At 42.7% G+C, this 19,030-nt stretch overlaps 1 protein-coding gene across 2 annotated transcripts; it reads left to right on the forward strand.

Annotated features, from left to right (window-relative positions):
• Window positions 1-586: 586 nt before the first annotated feature.
• On the forward strand, window positions 587-19,005 carry EFCAB14 (EF-hand calcium binding domain 14). Of its 2 annotated transcripts, none has more exons than XM_064455148.1 (11): window positions 587-982; window positions 1,878-2,026; window positions 5,339-5,484; window positions 7,391-7,489; window positions 9,922-10,032; window positions 10,918-10,995; window positions 11,880-12,071; window positions 12,743-12,823; window positions 14,022-14,133; window positions 14,982-15,113; window positions 15,950-19,005. In XM_064455148.1, the coding sequence occupies exons 1-11, from the start codon at window positions 801-803 to the stop codon at window positions 16,123-16,125; spliced, it is 1,458 nt and encodes a 485-aa protein (XP_064311218.1). In that variant the 5' UTR covers window positions 587-800; the 3' UTR covers window positions 16,126-19,005. The 2 variants fall into 2 exon arrangements, with proteins under 2 accessions (XP_064311218.1, XP_064311217.1); XM_064455147.1 differs by having other exon boundaries at window positions 588-982; window positions 10,915-10,995.
• Window positions 19,006-19,030: the final 25 nt, after the last annotated feature.

Consider the following 19,030-nt stretch of genomic DNA (forward strand, 5'->3'; position numbering starts at 1 on the left):
TAGGCATATCCTGGGCTTCCTCTCCCCAAGGTCTTCGTCACATATTCCTGCCTCCAAAGGTTTCACCCTCCATCCGTACCCGTCCCGGCTGACAGCCCAACCCCCCCCGCTGCGGGCACCCCGAGCGAGACATCATTTTAAGCTGCATCTTAAAAACGGCAGGGACACCATCTCCTCTCCAGCGAGCGGGGTGACTCCCGCGCCGGGCGGGCTTTGCGGTGCTGTGCAAGCCGGGAGGCCGGGTAACGCGGCGGCTTTGCGGCAGGCAGCTGCCGGGCCACATCGCCTCCCCGCCACCGTGACCTCCGGGAGCGAGGGCCCCCGCCGAGCCTGGCGGGCGAGGGGACGGAGGGTAACGGCGGAGGAAGGTACCACCCGGGTCGAGCCCCTCCGCTCGTCCCACCCGCCAGGGGCGGGACTCGAACCTGCGGCTTCTCCGCGTGCTTCCCGGCCCCCACGGAGGGCGCGCGTGAGCCTTCAAGCCCCGAGCGGGGCGGCCCGTCGCCGCCCAATGGGAGCGCGGGTTGCTGGCAGGTAGGGGGGGGCGGGCGGCGGCGGGGCCGGGAGCAGCCATGGCGCGGGCGGGGCGGGCGGCGGCGGTGGTGGGGCCGGGCGCGCCGCCGCGGGGCCGGCGGGGGAGCAGCGGCCGCGGCCCCGCGGAGCGCCTGTAGCCGCGGCCGGGCCGCAGGCTGGCGAGCCGGGGCGCGCTGGCGGCGGCGGCGGTGGCGGCGGAGGAGGACGAGAAGGAGGGAGGCGGGAGTCAGCCGCCGGCCGCGCCGCCGCCGACGCCCCACAAGAGGATGAAGAAGCGGAAGGAGCTGAACGCCCTCATCGGCCTGGCAGCCGACGGCCGCAGGAAGAAACCCGCCAAGAAGGGCTCGGGCCACCGGCTGCTGCGCACCGAGCCGCCCGCCTCCGACTCCGAGTCCAGCTCCGAGGAGGACGAGTTCGCGGCGGCGGGGGTGCGGGGCCGCTGCGGCAAGTGAGTCCCCGGGGCTGTCGCCGCCGCCTCGGCCCCGGCCCGCCCGGGGTGTGTCCCGGGCCCCGGCCCTGCCGGGGCGGGAGCCCCTCACTCACGCCCGTCCCGGGCGGTGCTGGCGGTGGCCGCGTTGCCTGCAGCGGGTCAGCCTCGGGGCTCTGTGGCGTTGGGGGGCGCCGGGGGCTGCCAGGAAAGAGCCGGGGCTGCACGGAGTGCGTCCGGCCCAACAGGTCGCCTGGCGGGGTGCAGGAGTAGGTCTGAACTCTCCTCTGGCTTGTTTCCCTTCTTGATTTTTCTGTTTTGTGCGTGCTGCAGCTGAAGCCCTTAGAGGAGCTCGGGGTCAGCTGCCTGAAATGTTGAGCGCGGTTATCCCCGTGCGTTCAGCGCGGCACAGCCCTGCATCTGCGGCTGGCGCAGCAGCGCTGGTTTTGCCATGGGCAAACTTTTAAGTTAAGTAACAGTGTTATTAGTGGCCCTCTAAGAATAACTAAAAGGAGGCGCATTGCAGAGAAACTTAGGCTTTTGCAGTTTAGGATAATCTAGAAGTACCTGTCATAACATTATGGCAATACCCTTTCTTGAAGCCCGCTTTCTGAGAGCTGAAGCAGATGTTCCTAACATAAGTTTATGTGAGCAGAGCAGGAAATCTTAGTAAGAGAAACCTGACAGCTGCTCTTAAATATGCTAGATGGGCCTTCTGAGGATAAACTGAACAGAACGTAATGGTCCTGATCTCACTGTACAGCCTTATATATTCTTGGAAAAGCTCTTCATTAGCTCTTAGCAGCCAAAACGTGCTGTTCCAGCGCTGTCCCTTACTTTTATTTTAAATGCTGATCTATCAAAATTTTCTAGGTACTGCTGAATATTCAGTCTGTTATTTTTTTGTTTTACTCAGGGGAGACTATCTACGATGCTGCAGAATCTGTTACCCCTTATGTGCGTTTGTCATTCTTGCCGCTTGTGTGGTAGCGTGCGTTGGCTTAGTCTGGATGCAGGTGGCTCTCAAGGAGGATCTGGATGCAATCAAGGAGAAGTTTCGAACTAGTAAGTATGAATGTAACTACGCTATTTCACATTTCCTTTGGGCAGCATGAAGAGCTTTAGCTGCCTACCTGCTTATTCAAAGTTTGAAAGTACTGAGTAGACAAACTGCTCCTGAATTGAGGAGTTCCCTGAGCCAAAAACACTCAGAGGCTGGGCAAATCTAAGGCAAATGGTATAAAATCTTGCCTGCTCTGTATCTTCTGAGGAGCAGGGACACTGAACTAGGTGGGCCTGTACATACATTTCCAAAATTCCTGACTTTGGTCCTGGGATTGCTCTCTTTCAAAGGAAGCCCCTGTTAAAAAAGTTCTGATCAGCCTCGTAAAAGCAGTCTGGGGTATTTTGATGCATCCCTTAAAAAAAAAAATCAATGGAAAACAATGTTCTTGTCTTTAGTTCTTTTACAGACCTCTAATACTTGCTATGGGGTTACTGCAATTTGAATGTTGCTTTGGTATTACGTTTTTCTTAATGTCCTCTGAATGTTTATCTTGCTTGCACTGACCTGTTCTTGTTCAACTTTTACATCATGTGGCATATGGTGTTGAGTTACATCATATTTAATGCTTTGAGGTATGCTGTTAAGGTGAAGCATTCTGCTTGTAGGTCTCAGGTTTTCCTTGTCCATGTGAGATTTCACTGTTACAACTTCTGTAGTGCTGAGGTTTAACAAATGGTGAGATTTGCATGTAATATATGCTCTCAGTTCTCTATACCTCACCTCTGGACACAAGATATGTTTTGGTGCCTTATTTTAGTAGTTTTTAAAAGCCTATATATGAAGAGGCAAGGATAAGCTGAGGAGCTGTATGACTGGAGCAGAAGAGAGTGAAGCTTAAGCTTTCAGGTAGTCTCTAACTGCTTCAGGAAAGCTAGGTAGTTATGTTTTTGCCTGAGGAGCACTGCTGTTGACTGTGGGTTTTGTCCCATAACTTTGGTCTTCATTTTAGAGCCTGGGACATGAAGGTGACCTTAAAAATAAGGCTGGTGAAATCAGTTAAAAAACTAGGAGGCTGCTAGGGCTGGAGGTAAGCAGAGGGCTTGATTTGCTTGTGGTAAAAGAGGTACTGAGGAAATGTGTGTAGCAATTCTTTGCTGTTGTTGTTCAGGGCTTCCTGTTCGGGTGTGTAACTCTGCTGTGAGGTGGGGAGTTGTGTGCCAAGGTGGAACCTGCTGGCTGGCTGGGAGTGAGAGGAAGTGTTGCTGATAGATGTGCTTTTATATTAAGTGATACTGAACTCAGTCAACCGTAACTGGCATCCACCAGTTACGGAGAATGCCTTCAGTTATAGGCACTGCTTTGTGGCTGTGAGTGTACTGAACAGCTCTGCAGTAGCTGTTTGTGTTCTGTGTGCAGCTCTTTGGCCTGCTTTTAAGTATCTACTGGCAGTAACAGTTTTGCACGATGACAGCATTTATTGGCTTTGGTGTAGTTAAGTTTCAATATTCCTGTTCCACACAGACCTCTTTGTTAAAGCAGTTTTTCTCTGAGCTTACTGTCTGGCAGTTACAGATGTGTTTGTTTTCTCCTTAATAGCTCTGATAGAAAAGCTGTACATTTAAGAGTTGGTCTCATGATAAGAGAGTCTCAGATTTCCTTGCCACTGTAATAGCATGCCTAGACGCTAGATGGGAGACTCATAATGAGGCACAGCATTAAAAACAACAACAAAAAAAAACAGACAGCAAGAATAACCTGGTTCCAAAAGGTAATATTGTGCTTTGGTGAGATGGGTGGGTGGATGGAGAAACAAAGGCATGCGATCTGTCTGTCCTATGACGGGTTTGGAAAAAGAATCTTCCACCTCTGAATCTTCATCCAGGCTTTTCCCCCATAAAAGCAGATTCCTGTGGCAGTATTTGTTAATGTTTTGCCATCATTTGGAGAAACCGAGTATTCTATGAGTACTTTTTAAAAATGAGACATCTTTGCATTGAGTGTGTCTGGGGTAAGGGAAAGTTATTGTAGTGTTTCCCATTGGTTGTTAGTAATGATGCTAAGAATGCCTATAGCACTTAAGAGGTTTTTTTGCAGTGCTAGGAAAGTTAAGTGGAGTCTCGCTGTATGCAGTGAGATTGGCAAAATGGAAAATAACTTGTTTACAAGAGCCTCTGAAACATGAGATTCAGTGTGAACTGCTTGTGTCAAACTCGCAATTAGTGCTCAGTCTGTTTTGGCTAAAATACACCTTTCGAGGTCTTAACTGATAGTATTATCTGGATCTTAAGCAATCGATGCAAATTACTCTGTACCTAGAAATTACTTTTAGAACTTGCTTCAAGAAAAGTGAAGTGGGTTTTTGAAGATGCACGACTTTCCCATTGTGTGTGTTTGGGCATCTACTCCACGGACATGAAGTGCTCTGGAAGACCTCACCTTTTGACTCTATGGGTCACACAAGGAAACTTGTTCTGGGAGCTGCCAGCTACGTACCGCATAGGTCCCAGTGCCCTTGGCTGTTTGTGGTCTGAATGATGGCGGTTTGTTGTGGAGCATTCCAGTGCTGTGTTACAGGGTGGAGGCACAGGTTTTTGAGAACTCTGTCATGCCCATCTCAAAATCTTTGCTTATTTGTTTCCCAGATCTAGGGATTTAGGATTGCCTAACAATGCTTGCAGCTGAACAGCTTAGTCACTGCAGACCTGGAAGAGCTGCATTTCTGAGGCTCACTTGAATTGGTTTGAGCTGCGTGCCTCCCTCTTCCTGTAGTATTAATTGCAGTAATAACTGACTTTATTTCCAAGGACCTTGTTTACTGATTTGTTTACCAACAGATGCTAGTGTGTAATCTTATACTTTTTTTGTCATTGTCTTTCTGTCACATGGAGCAACTGTAATCACACTAATCTCTTCAGAATTCATTGTCAGCAGCCCCTTTGCAGGCTCAAAAAGGGCACTGAGGTTCATTTCACGTGCCTCCTTTGCCCTGGTGGTGCTGGCAGTTCTTATTCACAGTCCCATTACTATTTCATGTTCCTTTGTGAAAGTAATGCAAAATAACTGCACTAAATAAAGACCTGCTGAGGCTTGCCAGAACGACAGTGCTATTGTAAAAGTGTTAAATTTAGTATGGTCTCTCTGGGTTCTGTCCGTAGACATTAGTACTCTTAAAACAAAAAAGAGCTGTCATTCTGAACTAACAGTTCTGAACTGGCAATAAACCCATATGTAGAAACAGTTATTGCTGCCTTTCACTGTTGTAGATTTTGCGGCTCGTAATTTATCTTTTGCCTTTCAACGTTGTTTACCTGGGCTTTTGTGGTGTGTTTGGTTTTTTTAAACAAATTTAATTATTTTTTTCATTTTCCTAGTGGAATCTAATCAAAAGACATCATTCCAAGAAATTCCTAAACTGAATGAAGATTTGGTGCAGAAGCAAAAGCAACTAGAACAAATTGAGACTGGAGAACTGGGGCTAAATAAGATTTGGATAAATATCACAGAGATCAATAAACAGGTGAGAGGGATCAGCACTTGGTTTTGAAAATAATAAAATATTCAATTCAAATTTATTTTTACATAAATTAATTTCAAGTGCAGTACTGCGCTTTTCTCTAAGGGCTCCTGTGACTGTATGCTTAAACTTTTATTTTTAAAGTTAAAATGGAATATAAGCCTCACAGTTAAACAAGCAAAAAAAGGTTGAGCATCCAGTTGGATGGGAGACTGATCATAAAGGGGAGAAATTATGCAACTGATGGAAAGACTTCAGGCAGAATTTAAAAGAACCAGAGAACTGTGCAGTTCTTAATTTTCCTGCCAAATAATTGTGATGTTTATGATGAGAGATCTGACATTTCAGATTTCTGAGAGTGTCTGCAAAGACTTCATGAGCATGGAAAGAAGTTACCCAAATCATTGCAACTGCATGTTGCTACAAATGAAGTACTGGCATCTTGTGAATATAAAATCTGCTAACACGCACTTGGAGTCTGAGCTGGTGTAAATCTTAGTTCTGTTTATATGGCTAGAACTAAGCCACTTAACAGAAAGCTGTTTCCTTAGCTGATGTATTAGCTCATGCTTCAAACAAAGCATCCAGCAAGGCTTTTAGTGAAAATCTTGCCTCAGAGGGCAAAAGTTCAGAGCTGTGCACAGCTAGTGGTATCGAGAGGTGCGTGTGGCGAACCCTTCCTGGCACTGGTGCTTTGGGTTTAATTTTCAAGAGTACTGAGGTGTGTGCTCGGATTGGTTTTTCTTCGGTCCCGTGCTGTGGTTAAGTACTTAATGGGACACGTAAATGTATTTGAAAATTTGACTTGCTTTCTTTAGTATCTGACAGTATGCATTATCCACAGATATTTAGGTTCTTCATTAGACTTCTAAAACACTATCAGCCACACCAGGATGTTAAAGATGCTTGTACGTGGTTCTTGCAGGCCCTCAAGTTACTTCAGAGTCTGGTTACAGTCTGAACCAGCTTTTCTGGGGATCAAAACTTACTGTTCCCCGCCCTGCCTGTAAATTGTTAGGATGCACTGCTGGGAATTATTTCAGCCAATATTCACAGCTGTGGAACCAGAGTCTCTCCATGCATGCCAGCTGATCAACACTGGCCTAATGTAAAATTAGGATCTTGTCCATTTCCTCTGCTTGTGAAACAACAATTTTTTTTTTTAACCAGAAGACAGTGGGTTTCATCTGCTCTACTTCTATGTTCTCAGATGTGAGAAGAAATTATTCTTCTTCGTTCTGACTACTGATGGCTACCAGTTGATCTTGAAGTGATAGTGTTAGAAATTAATGACCAGCACAAGGTTGTTCTTAACTTATTTGACAGCCTCTCAGTTGGAATAAATAAATAACCCTGAAGACCCATTGAAAAGCTTGCCTTCTGGGTCAAACAGTTGATAGAAGTTGAGCTAACCCACTGTACCCAGATTGTCACTGTTCCACTTTGTAGCAGAACGTTTGCGTGATCCATGCAACTTCTTTGCCTGTTACTCACTCAGCTAGAGAAGTTTCATGGCTTCCCTGGGTTTTGCCAGGCAGGTTTGATTGCTAAATACAGAAGTAGATGACTGTTTTTTCCACGTAAAGGCTTCTTGCACAATGTTTAAAATCTTTCTTGGGCAACTACCCCTCTCTAAGGGGATTAATATAAAATGGGCAGAGGATAAGTTATTGAAAAGAGGGGGCTTCTATGGCTTTCAGTCAGTTAAAAAAAATTTGCCTCTGTTGCAAGAGGCAGAATATTTTTAATATAGCCGTATAACCTAGAGCCAGGGGTGTTGTGTGTGTGTTTATGTATATATTTTTTGTCTTGCCTTGTGTTTTAATGTTACAGATTAAGTCATTAGTATTGGGGAAGGTCAGAATCAGGATTATGTTGACTAATTCTAAATATTCCTCTTTGGTTTCAGATATCACTATTGACCTCAACAGTAAATCATCTCAAAAACAACATGAAGTCTGCTTCCGATCTGATTTCTCTTCCTCTCACAGTAGAGAAACTTCAGAAGGTAAGTACTGCAAATGTAGCAATTGCTAAATGTGTTCTGTGCTGTTAAGCTGCAGCTGGGCTCTTGGGGACAGCAGTGACAATAGGAGTTACCTGAATTACACGTGGGGAATATTTGCATTTCTATCTTGTGTATATACTTGATATTGTATGGTCCTATGATAACGTATGGCACATATGAAATTTGAAGGCCTTGGCTGTCCCTCTCTGAAGATGCATTTGTTCCTGGTTGTGTTATCTTGCCGCTTCTTTACCTTGGAGCTGATCTTTCTGGTTGCTTTCCTTCAGGTTGTTAATCTTAATATCATTTAAGACAATTGCAAAAGAGTCTGTGCAGTTTTACAACTCTGCTTGAAAATAGGTGGTTTGTTTAGCTTTTTTAATTGGAAAAGAAAATGGATTGCTTTCTGGAAAACTTCCTTACCTTGGGCAGTAAATAGTTCTACATCTAACTCTGCATTTACAGTCTTGAGGCGGGTAGGGGTCTGTCTAACTTGGGAGCAGTGGGCAGGAACATTAGTGTTGGAGCTTTCTTGGTGTTCAGCACATGCATGGCAAAACCTTAGTTCTGCTGGGATGGTTTTCTGACGGTCCCTTGAAAGATGGGCCCTACTGGGTAACACAGGCTTACTTCTAAAGGAACTTCTGTTCATATACAGTGTCTTAGTATGTGCCTGAGCTGAGCGTTCTTTACCAAAGGACTGTCCTGTTTATTTTGGTAAAACGAAGGGCTTGTTGAAACTTCCCTGGCTTTTCCATGGCAATTCTGTTTATTTAGCAGTAAACATCTACATTGGGCTAACACCTAAAGTCAGTCCAGGCTTCCTCATGGCTTTTATGGGTTTCCACTTCTTACTTCCTATCCCTATAAAATTAATGTATAATCAACAAGCTAGTCATAGGCAAAGCAATTAATGGGATTTGGCTGATCAGGCTGCTAGGGTTTCTTTTTCTGGGAGGAGTACGAAACTATTTCCTAAACTTCTAATTTGCTGTTATCAGCATGTTGGATTTTCATTGTGTCATATCAGAAGTAAGGCTTAAGGCAGTACCTTGAGTCTGGAACCTGCACCCACTTTATATAATATAGAAAAATCTTGCAATCTTGCTGCATTCTGTAGCATCAGGACAAAGTGTTAGGGCCAGCAGGTTTCACCTTAGTGATCTGCTGAACCACAAGGCTTTTTATGTTGAAATGAGTCCATCTTTGGTCACATTTCATGAAAATCCAAGACCTTGAACTTTTAAATTCTTTTCAGTCTCTGCTCTTGAGTCTATGTAAGATGTTAGGTGTGGCATCTGTTTCCACTGCTCTCTTCATGCCATCTTGCTTGCATTTATGTTTTTGAAGGCAGATATAATAAAACCAGAGCTGGAATCCTTCCAGAAGATATATTTTGAGGTGCTGAGTGTAGAAAAACGGTAGCAGAGAGATGGCTTACTGAACTTGTGTTCAGACTTGCAAAATGAAGAGCTGGGGGAAGATTTGTGTGGCCATCGTCTGAATATAGTCTGGGTAGCTAGAGGGTCACTTCAGTGCCTGAAGAGCTTATGAGCATAACAGGGTCATAGGAAAAAGAGACTTTTAGATGGGTTCTGCTTGTTTTAATAACTGAAGAAAGTATTAAAAACGGAAAGAGAAGCATGGGGCATGCTCTGTCCCATTACTGTAACTTCCACTAGCATTTGCGGCTGTCCTAGCTGACAATCTGACAGTGATAGGTGGTATGCTGTCAGCTGCTAAAACACCACTGCAGCTTCACAGAATAGTTAACTTTCTAAAGTTAGAGCTGGGGGTAGGGGGAGTTCACACAGGTGAACGCAAGGAAAGGATGGGACCGGAGCAGTCAGAAGCAAAGGTGGCTGTCACAGCACACTGACACTACCGACAGGATTCACTGGGGCTTTCCTGATGCTTCAATGCTATTCTTTAATTTTAAAAAAAGGTAATACTTGCTTGAGAATCTAATTGGTCACCTTTGGCAGGCTAGTTTTGCAGTGTATGACACGTGTGATGGGTAGCCCTGAAAGACAGTTAAGACAGGGTAAACGGATGATGTCCGTATCCCTGTATTCAATACAAGTACTCTGTGTAGAGAGGAGGTAAGATGTCTTCATCTTGGGATTATTTTTTTGTAAATTAATGCCAGATAATTTGTATTGTTTTGAGAATGAGTGTAGCAAACTTGTAATTTTGCATATCTAGCATAAGCTCTCATGGTGTAGCGTGTGTTCCTTTATTGGCCTGGAAATGCGGTGGGTATAATTTGCAGTTTTGTCTGCAGAGGGAGTTCTGAATACTCCAAACTCATGTGTGTATTTTGTGGCAGTCTGTCTGCAGTTTCACTAGCAAAACATCCTGTTTAGCAGATAGACATTTTGGAACAGTACAGTTGAGGAAGGCTGAGATTTTTGTCTACTTCTTTCTTCCAGACTGTAGCAAACATAGGTAGCACTCTTACCAGTGTTTCTCATGATGTTGAAAATATACAGACAGCTATTGAAGAATACAAGAAATCCATAGAAATGCTCCAGAATGATGTGGTAAGAAAATGTACTGATTTTTTTTATCAGTAATTAAAACTGTGTTTTAATGGTTACCTGCCTACTATGCAGCAAGTTTAAGAACTGTGTGGAGTTTTGCCCTAGGCCTTCAAAATACTTTTGAGGTTTTAGTAGGTGCTGGTTGGTACAGGAATACACAGCTAATCTCATAATCCCTGCGTGGCATCTCCTATATCGAATCAAATATGTATTTTTCTGTAGCCAGAATTGTTGGTTGTGTCTATGTTTCCTATCCTGCAGATTTTTGCTTCCTACTCCACAGATGTGGAGCATTGGGAATATCTGCTTTTGTGTGATGCAGGGTATTGCTTATAGTAACTGTCTGCACTGTCTTAGGAATTGGGGATGGTAGAAGCGTTGAGATGCAGTTTGCTCATTGAATTAAGGATGCATATAAGGGTGCAATTACTGACCATCTTTGCCAGAAACTAGTCACTGTATTTATGCTGACCTCTTATTTGGGGTTAATGAACTGAGCCAATGATTACAGTTTTTCAGCAAAACTGCAATACAGCATTACTGTAGTAAGAATACTTTGCAGATAAATTCTAAATTAGACATATTATAAAACTTGATTCAGTCAGAGTGCTGCGAAAACATGGCAGATATGGCAGTGTGTATGGTAGCAGTGAAATGTGTATCATAATACTTCATTAAAGGGAGAAGAGCTAATTAAAGGGTTTAATTAAAGTAAATTTGGACCTTATGTGTCTGAAAGAGAAAATTCTTTATTAGCCTAGTTAAAATACTAAATGCGCAACAGACGAGTGGCAATAATTGTAGGAAAACATCCTTACAGTCTGTCAGCTTACTATATTTTTATGGGCATTTAGTAACATAATTTTCTACTGCTTTCCTTAGAAGGAATTAAAACAGATCCCTTCACTTCCCTCTACCGTGGTGCCAAGGACTGAGAAAAATCAGACAGAAAATTGCAAACAGGTATTCTTCTTCCTTGCATAAGGAATATTGGTACAAGTATCACAGATACTTAACTTTTTTGGTGTGTTTTGCATTACAGTAGTGTACAAAACAGTATGTTTTTTTAAAGCAAGACAGTACAGATAGCATCCTTATAAATGAAATATAATTTTTTTGTAGTTTGTTCCTGTGTATATGCAAACAGGAAAGTATCCTGGTCTGAGAATATATTTTTCTTTGTGTGTTCTGAGTGAAGGATTAAAAAGACTGAATCAAATATCAAACAAATTATAGGTGTACTTTGCTCAGTAAATGGAAAGAAGGTAAAGGCTTTTTATCGGGGGGGGGGGGGGGGGGGGAATGTTTTATGGCGGATACTTGCCAATCTAAGCAAGAGTGGGGGTGGCTTGTCTTGAGTTACCCTCAGTGTAATGAGGTGTGGAAAGCAGGGATACAGCAATAAAAACCAAAAGGTTAATGTGTGAGTGTTTAGGTGAATGGCTTGGAATGGAATGACTGCATTTATTTACATTTAATACAGTTAATATCTTCCTTAAAAATGAATCTTGTGTATAAATATGCCTTGTACGCGCTTTCTTGGGCAAAATAGTTGGTGCGGTTACTAAACTTGCCCTGGAAAATTAGATGAATAGGCTTTGTGTGTTTGCTGGCACAGCTGAAGTGGTTACATTAGCAACAAAGAGGCTAGCCCTGAGGAGAATCAAAGTTTCAAATTTTGAAAGCTGGAATAACTTTCTGGAAGCTTCCAGTTGGATGTTTTCAGTGGTGTCAGTGGAGAGCTGGTCTGAAGTCTGCCCAGTTAAACTGGGTCAGTCACCATGTTGTTAATAGCAAGAGTGCTGCAGAAGTTGAGTAAACTGACCACTGCTGGTTTTATATTTCAGGAAAGCCAGTTGCTGCATGCAGCTTTGGAGGAGCTAAACAATACTGTAGTGGTGTACCAGAAGTTGAATGACATCAAGCTTCTAAATGTGGATTCAACCATTAGTAACCTTAACCAGAGGGTTATGCTGTTAGAAAACACCCCCCTTGCTGCGAATAATCCAGACAAAAGGGGGAATTTGTCTACCAATGTGGTAAGTATTTGATGACTAAGGGTGTCTACTCCAGCCAGTAGTTTCAATACTTTCTATACGCTACAGATACAGCTTTTCAAATCTAACCAAAGAAAATGTCAGAATGAAACTTGAGACACCTAGGATTTAATTTTAAAAGACTGGAATTTGTTCCATGTTTCTGAACAGATAAGCAGTGTTAAGAGTATCTCTGAAGTAGGCCTTTCTTCCCTGCAGAATCTACAAAAAAATGTCCAAAACACTGACATTTAAGACTTGGCTGACTGCTTAATGGGACAGGATTCATGAACTCCTTTAACTATGTTTTAGGAAGGCACTCTGGCATGTAAGGGGGTCTGTTGAGACCCCTGACGAGCTAGGTGGGCTTCTGGATTATTCACCAGTGCTTAAATACTTTAAAAAAAAATAAAATTAATACTAAATATGTTTATATCCTTCCAGTGCTTTCTGTATGCCATGCTGGGGCCAGTCTTTGAGAACATGTTCTGTATGTTTAGCAATAAGGAACATGCTGATGTTGCTGCTGTAAATTATGTAAACCACTGTGTTTATTCTAGCATGTATTTGTCCTGGCTTTTTCCTGTTTTGTGTGTGCCAAATTTAAAGAAAAGAAACTGTTGTAGAAAATAAGTACACGAATAAACTCGGCTCTTCTCCTTTTTTTCCTGTAGGAGAATGATGCAACTACCTCTCTAAAAGTGGAAAATGAAGATCAACTAGATAATGAAACTCATTCAGATAAAGACCTGAAGGTACAGTAAGGAAACGCAAATTACACTGGATTAGTAGAGCATGTCATTATCTTTATAATCATGTTTTCAATGAGACTTTATTGAGGAAAGATCTGTAAGCAGGCTAATCTGATACAGTTTATTTTAAGTCCAGAGTAGAATGGCAGCTCATCCACCCTATTTTGCGGACAGAAAGTCAATTAGGATGGAAGAAAAGTTGTAATAGTTTAAAGTCTTACGATTCTGACAACATATGGGATAACATAGCAGAGCGGCTGTAATATCCTCCCGTGCAGCCAAAAGAATCTTCGGGGGTCAGACCATGGTTCAGTGGAGCAGGGAGGGGACTCTGGCAGGCAGCTCATTTGAGTACCCATTACCATGCTCTCAGCAAAGCTAGCCCAGCTATTGTGGGTTCACGCTGCAAAGGGGGTTACGGCATTTACCCAGGTTTAAAAACTTTCTTGGCTTGACTTAGAGAAACTTTGCACTAGTGGAGTCTAGGAATTGATGGAAGCTGCCTCCCAGTAACGATCTGGTGACTGGCTGTGAGTGAGTCTGACGGACTAACTGAATGGCCGGATTGTGGGCTGGGGGTAAGAGGTGGCGCTGCTGAGGTTAGTTTCCATCTTCTGGGAAGAAGGCAGGTGAGTGAAATGGCTACACAGTCAGTTCTAGGCCTGGATTGATGTGAACTCAACTATCATCTGGAACCTACTCATAAAAAGAGCAAAGGAGCTCCAGATTAAAAAATGTGGTGGTTTCATTTTGCTGGGGATATAGTGATGCCAGCACTATGGTAGTCAGTACTGGAGACACATTTAAAACAATTATGCAATTCAGTTGATATAGAAATGTTCGCTCTGAGTATGTTTGACTGTGTTTTATATTAGATTTTTCAGAGTCTTGGTCATTTATATAAGAAATATGGAAATGAAATGTCAGATTCTTTTGAAATCTGTGTCTGCAAAATAGTTGCCTACTTTTCTGGTTGAGGTACTGATTCTATTGTTTTCTTAGACCATGTGAATTTATTACCTACATCTTTCCATAAATATTTTTTTTTATTTTAAAATCTTGTTTATAATTTTAGACTTGATCAGCCTAGAGACCTCCAAGTCACTCAAAAGTACTTACACGTATTAAATTACTACTCTTCCTGATCATCTCCATCTACTGAAAGGGTGCTTTTTAATAATTTTGTTTCCTACATATACAGGAAACAGAAACTAGAGATTCTCAGGTATCAAAACTAAGAGAGAAGCTTCAGCTGATCAGTGCTCTCACAAGCAAGCCAGAAAATGACAGACCTATTGAGATGTCAAAGAATGGTAAGAATGTCGTATAATAGTAATCCATAAACTTGAAGGTTCCTGTGTAATTCAAAGAATAACTAATGAACGTGGATAACTTAGATTGTTCCTTAACATTTTTGGTGAAGATCATTTCAGCTAAAGTGGTAGGAAACTGATGGCTCTAAAACAGAAATCTATATATGACCATAAAAGGTTGAAGGTGACTTTCCATGTGTATAGCAGGATTTACATGCATCAGTAGCTTATATTTGAAGGCATACAGTGGTTAACATGTAGAAATGTATACCCAATAACATCAAGTTTTGCTTTTTCAAAGTCTGTAACATAGAGGAAAGGTCTGTGTCTCTGACTCATTGCATTTCTGCACTTTTGCTGTATATATTCAGGTAGTGCTAAACATGAGATTTGAAATACTTCGTTACAATAGGACTGTGCTTGTTTTTAATTTGCTAATCAGCAATGTGGAAGCTTAGACCTTGCTATTGGGGAAGACAGATACTTGCATTGGCAAGGTGAAAACAACCCAGATGGGCAGATGTAATTTGCTTAATAAAGTCTGTTCAGCACTTTCAGACTGGGAAGTAGAAAGCCCTTCCAAGTCATTCTTTGTATGGGGTTTACAAATACACATCTAGTACAGCATGAAAGGTTAAAGCTGTCCAAAAAAGTTTCCTTCAGTCTGTTCTTCTAGTTATTGGTAAAAGGGGACAACACTACTGTATTCTGAAACGATTTTGCATCATTCTTATACCATACAGCATCTGTGATACAAAAAAAAATATTTATCAGATTTTTTTTTTTTTGTTTCTGCTAACTGTAATTCTGTGGAATTAGGAAGACTAACAGAAATTGTTTTGTAACAGTTGAAAGTAGTCTGAGTACTACTGCAAAGCCCGCAGACCTTTCAAGGCTGGCTTCAAGGTCAGCTGATGACAACACAGAGGGTAACAGACAGCTGAGACATCTGTCCTTGCCAGGAATTTCCAGCATCAAAGGTATGTCCCCTCTAGGCTGGCCTTTTCTTTTTCAGAATATTTCATGTAAATGTTTAGGAGACAGTAAGTGTAACTGGAATTATGGTAGTGTGTCTGGGCGTTCTGGGAGAAGTGAGGTCAGTTTTAAAAGCTTGAGAACTACAGACTTAAAGTAATTAAAAATACTAAAAGAGAAGACTAGCATGTAAAAGAAAAGAAATGGTTTTGAACAGGAGTGTGCATTATAAGTGAATTTTAATTGTTTTGAGAGCCGAAGTATTATAGAAAGCACCCCAGAGATTAGGAGAGAAGTCAAGGGCAGAATTAGGTGCCAAAAGAAAATGAAGTAGGTATGACTATATGTTTTGGGATTTTTCTTCTTTATTTTTTTAAGAGAACGCGTCCTGGTCAAATGAATGGTTTCTGGATCTTGCTGTTCAATCTCTTCAGCTACTGAAAGGGCAGTGCTTTGCATTAGGAAATGAATAGACACTTTTCCCTTTATATCATCTGTGCTGTTGGTATAGCAACAGTCATTCAGAGCTTGTTTTTCTGGAGGATAACTTAATCTGTATGCAGTTAGTGGTTGTAGAATGGGCTATTAGTTGTGGCCGGAAATAGGTTGGGGCTTTGTTTTTTTTTTTAGATTTAATGTAACTTAATCCAGAAATGCTTATGCTTTCCCTGCCCAACTGTTAATTGACAGCTTGCAACAACAGAGAAGGCAAGCTACATACTTGGGTCTGCTTTATTTAATTACTGAGTAGTAAGACATAGTGCAATAAAACTGGAAGAGCAGCTTATAGGATATTTCTGTGATTTAAAGGAACTACTTTTAAATCAATTTCTCTTTGCAGATCTTCAGAATTTGTTTGAAAAAGCAGCTGAAGATGCTGATGGAAAACTATCATATGAAGATCTTCAAAAGCTGCTTGGCTCTACAGCCCAAGAGTCACAGAGCTTTAAGAAGTTTGACACAGATGGAGATGAGAAGTACTCATTACAAGAACTGAGATTAGCTTTAGGTGTATAGGATATATATTTAGAAATGTGATATTGATGGATGCTACTGTAGCTAAAGGAAACTACGGGACATGAAAAACTACATCTGCACTTTCCAAGTGTTTTACTGATCTTTGGAGCTAAATTACTGTACACATTGCCACCTCTTTTTTTGTTTGCATTTACTGAAAAGAAATTTACAAATTTATATGTCAATAGGACATATTGGGACTGTGTTAAAATTCAGAAAATTCCCAAACTTGGAAACATTTTCCTCTCATTCTTTCCTTTTCAAGGGAGTTCTTGTTTTTAATTCAAAATGTGTACATACTAAAATAAAACTATTGTTTTATATTTCACTAAAACTTGCCTTAAATTAGAGAGCTGCACTTTATGTAGAGCAGAAGGAAATCTGTTGTGTAAAGATGGCTGCTTCTGCTTGTAAATATTTGAGACAGAGTAAATTATGCATATTTAAGGGGAAGTTTCTGTCAGGGGCTGTGTTGGTAGTAAGCTCTCTATGGCGAGAGGCTGAGCCTAAAAGGGGTGGCTAAGAGCTTCACCTAAATTTCTAATTTTGACAAAGTATATCCACAAATGAGTTTGGAATCAGAGGAAAGCAGGAGTGGTAAATCATGCCCATCTATATCAGGATTTATTTTTAGAGGGAAGAGTTGATAGTGTTTTTTATATCATGAGCCTACAGGAGTAATTACGTACCAAGTGCTTGGGTTTTCACTTCAGCATTCTTTTAGCTTTGCTGTATTGCATCCAGATTATTTTGTGAGATGAGCCTATCTATTTAAAAAAAAAAAACAACAAACTATTGAAGAATTTTAACAGATGCTTTAAGAGGTAAAAGCCTACAGTGCAGCCTGGTGAGTAGCACCGGAATATTTCATGCCTGCAGTGTGATCAGTGCTGTGTTGGCGGTCTTGCTGATGAGTCTCTGGAGATCTTTTGAGCAGGGTTGCTGGTGCTGCCAGTTTCTTCCATCAGCGGTTGTTGGGGTCACTTTGAAGTGCTGCGAGTAAAGCTCCTGGTCACTAGGAGTGTGAGCAGGTGGGGAAGGTCCAGAGTAGACTCATGGGCTGTTTCCTGACTAACGTGAACATGGTCACCTCTTGGTACCTTTACCTTTTATGTTCTCATCAACAGGCGGATCTAAAAAGCAGGATAGGAGCGTGCAGTCGCATCGGTGTTCTCTACTGACGCACGCTTTGTAAGTGCGGTTTCCTTGCTATAAAGGAACTTAAGGGTTTGTTTATGCTAGTGGATCTAAACACAGATCTGTGTTTCTTGAACATAAAAAATGACTTCTGCAGAAGGGATTCCCTTGTGGGACAGATCAGGGCCAAGTTGGATGATTTTGCTCACAAATACCACTGATGATGTTGGGAGGTTTTTTGCATGATGAGTGAATTGAAGTTGCCCACCTCGCTGGAACATCAGTTTGTGGAAGTCAGTTCATAATTGTTGACTTATATATTTTTAGACTGGATGTTTCATGAATAATTGTGTCCTGGATTATGAATCACTGAAGGAATGTACAAAATGGAACCCTGTTACCCATTGCCTAGGCTTCTTTCACTGTTGCTCTTCTATCCTGTTTGGGTAATGCAGACGTGACCCAATATGGAGATGCTTTTGATGTGACATTTGAAAATGCAGTATTTAAAAACAAAACAAAACCAATCAACCTTGGCTTTTGAGAGGACAAGAAGCCAACACTTGCTTCTTGCTGCTTCCCACACCCTTTTATACACTACTGTATAAATTCCTTAACCAAAAAAAAAAACCAACACAAAAACCTAGCAATAAAATATAACCATTCTGGTATTTTGTTTGTACATACTGTATCATAGCCATATGCCAGAGTTTGCAAAATATTTTTGGAAGTTTGATTTGTACGGAATTTAACTTACCTTAAAATTTAAGGGATTATTGTATTGCCATATGAATCTATTAGTGTTTTGTTTTTCTTGCAGTCTGCTTTACTTTTAGAAGGCTCTTCCACAGCAATAGTGAAACTGTCAGCTAGAGACAGCGTGTGCCGCTCCAGCCGCCTGTGTCTGCCTGTGGCCAAGGAGCCAGGCTGGTCAGTAATTGGCAGTAGGGCACATCTGTCCAGTGGTGCTGCTTAACTTGCATGTCAAGAGCATAGTGGATTGCTAATTGCTGTAATCACTGCTGTTGTGCGATGGACTGGTGCTATCAATTTAACAAAATCCAGTCATCCCTGAGTACAGTGGTCGCTGTTGTTCGGCCCGTAGTGGCGTGCTGCAGGCTGGGAGCACTGGTCCCCAGCCAGCCGCTGCCGTCGTGCAAGTTTTCTGCTACGCTGCTGGTCTGCCCTGCATGCTATCCAAAGCCCTGATGCTGGGCGTCGGCAGGCTTCCTGCCCCGTGTTCTACACGCTGCAGATGGTGGAGGGCATGAAAGCCACGGGTGTAGTGAATACACTTGTCCGGATCCGCGCTCTGCTGTAGCTCACGCCTACAGACGGTGGGTTTCCAGAGGGGCGGCTCACAGCCAGCCTGGGGAGGGTGCGTGCTTCTGCCGGGGCCAAGTCCTAGAGAAGTGATGTCTGAAATCAGTTAATTGTTTTAATTAATTAAACAGTGCGAGCTGACAGGTCTGCGAGCGGCAGCTGGGGCTGTAGCTGAGACGTGCTGTTACGCTGTGATTCTTGGGTTCATTTTCAGGCCGTGTTTGTGTCTCCTGGCTGCCTCCTGGGCAGGGACCACCGCGTGTCTGTCGGGTCGGTTACTGGCCCGTCCAAGGAGCGGAGCCGCGCCGTGCCGGGCGTGCATGGCGCGGCTCCGCTCCGCTGGGGTTCGAGCTACGGCACTCCGCGCCTTTTCTCGTGTAACGCCACTTTTAATTTATCTCAATAAAAGTTCGTTTCCAGCCTGCGCCTCCGGCCGTTTCATTGC

This window comes from Phalacrocorax carbo, chromosome 6 (genome assembly GCF_963921805.1).
Source record: "Phalacrocorax carbo chromosome 6, bPhaCar2.1, whole genome shotgun sequence".
Taxonomy (NCBI): domain Eukaryota; kingdom Metazoa; phylum Chordata; class Aves; order Suliformes; family Phalacrocoracidae; genus Phalacrocorax; species Phalacrocorax carbo.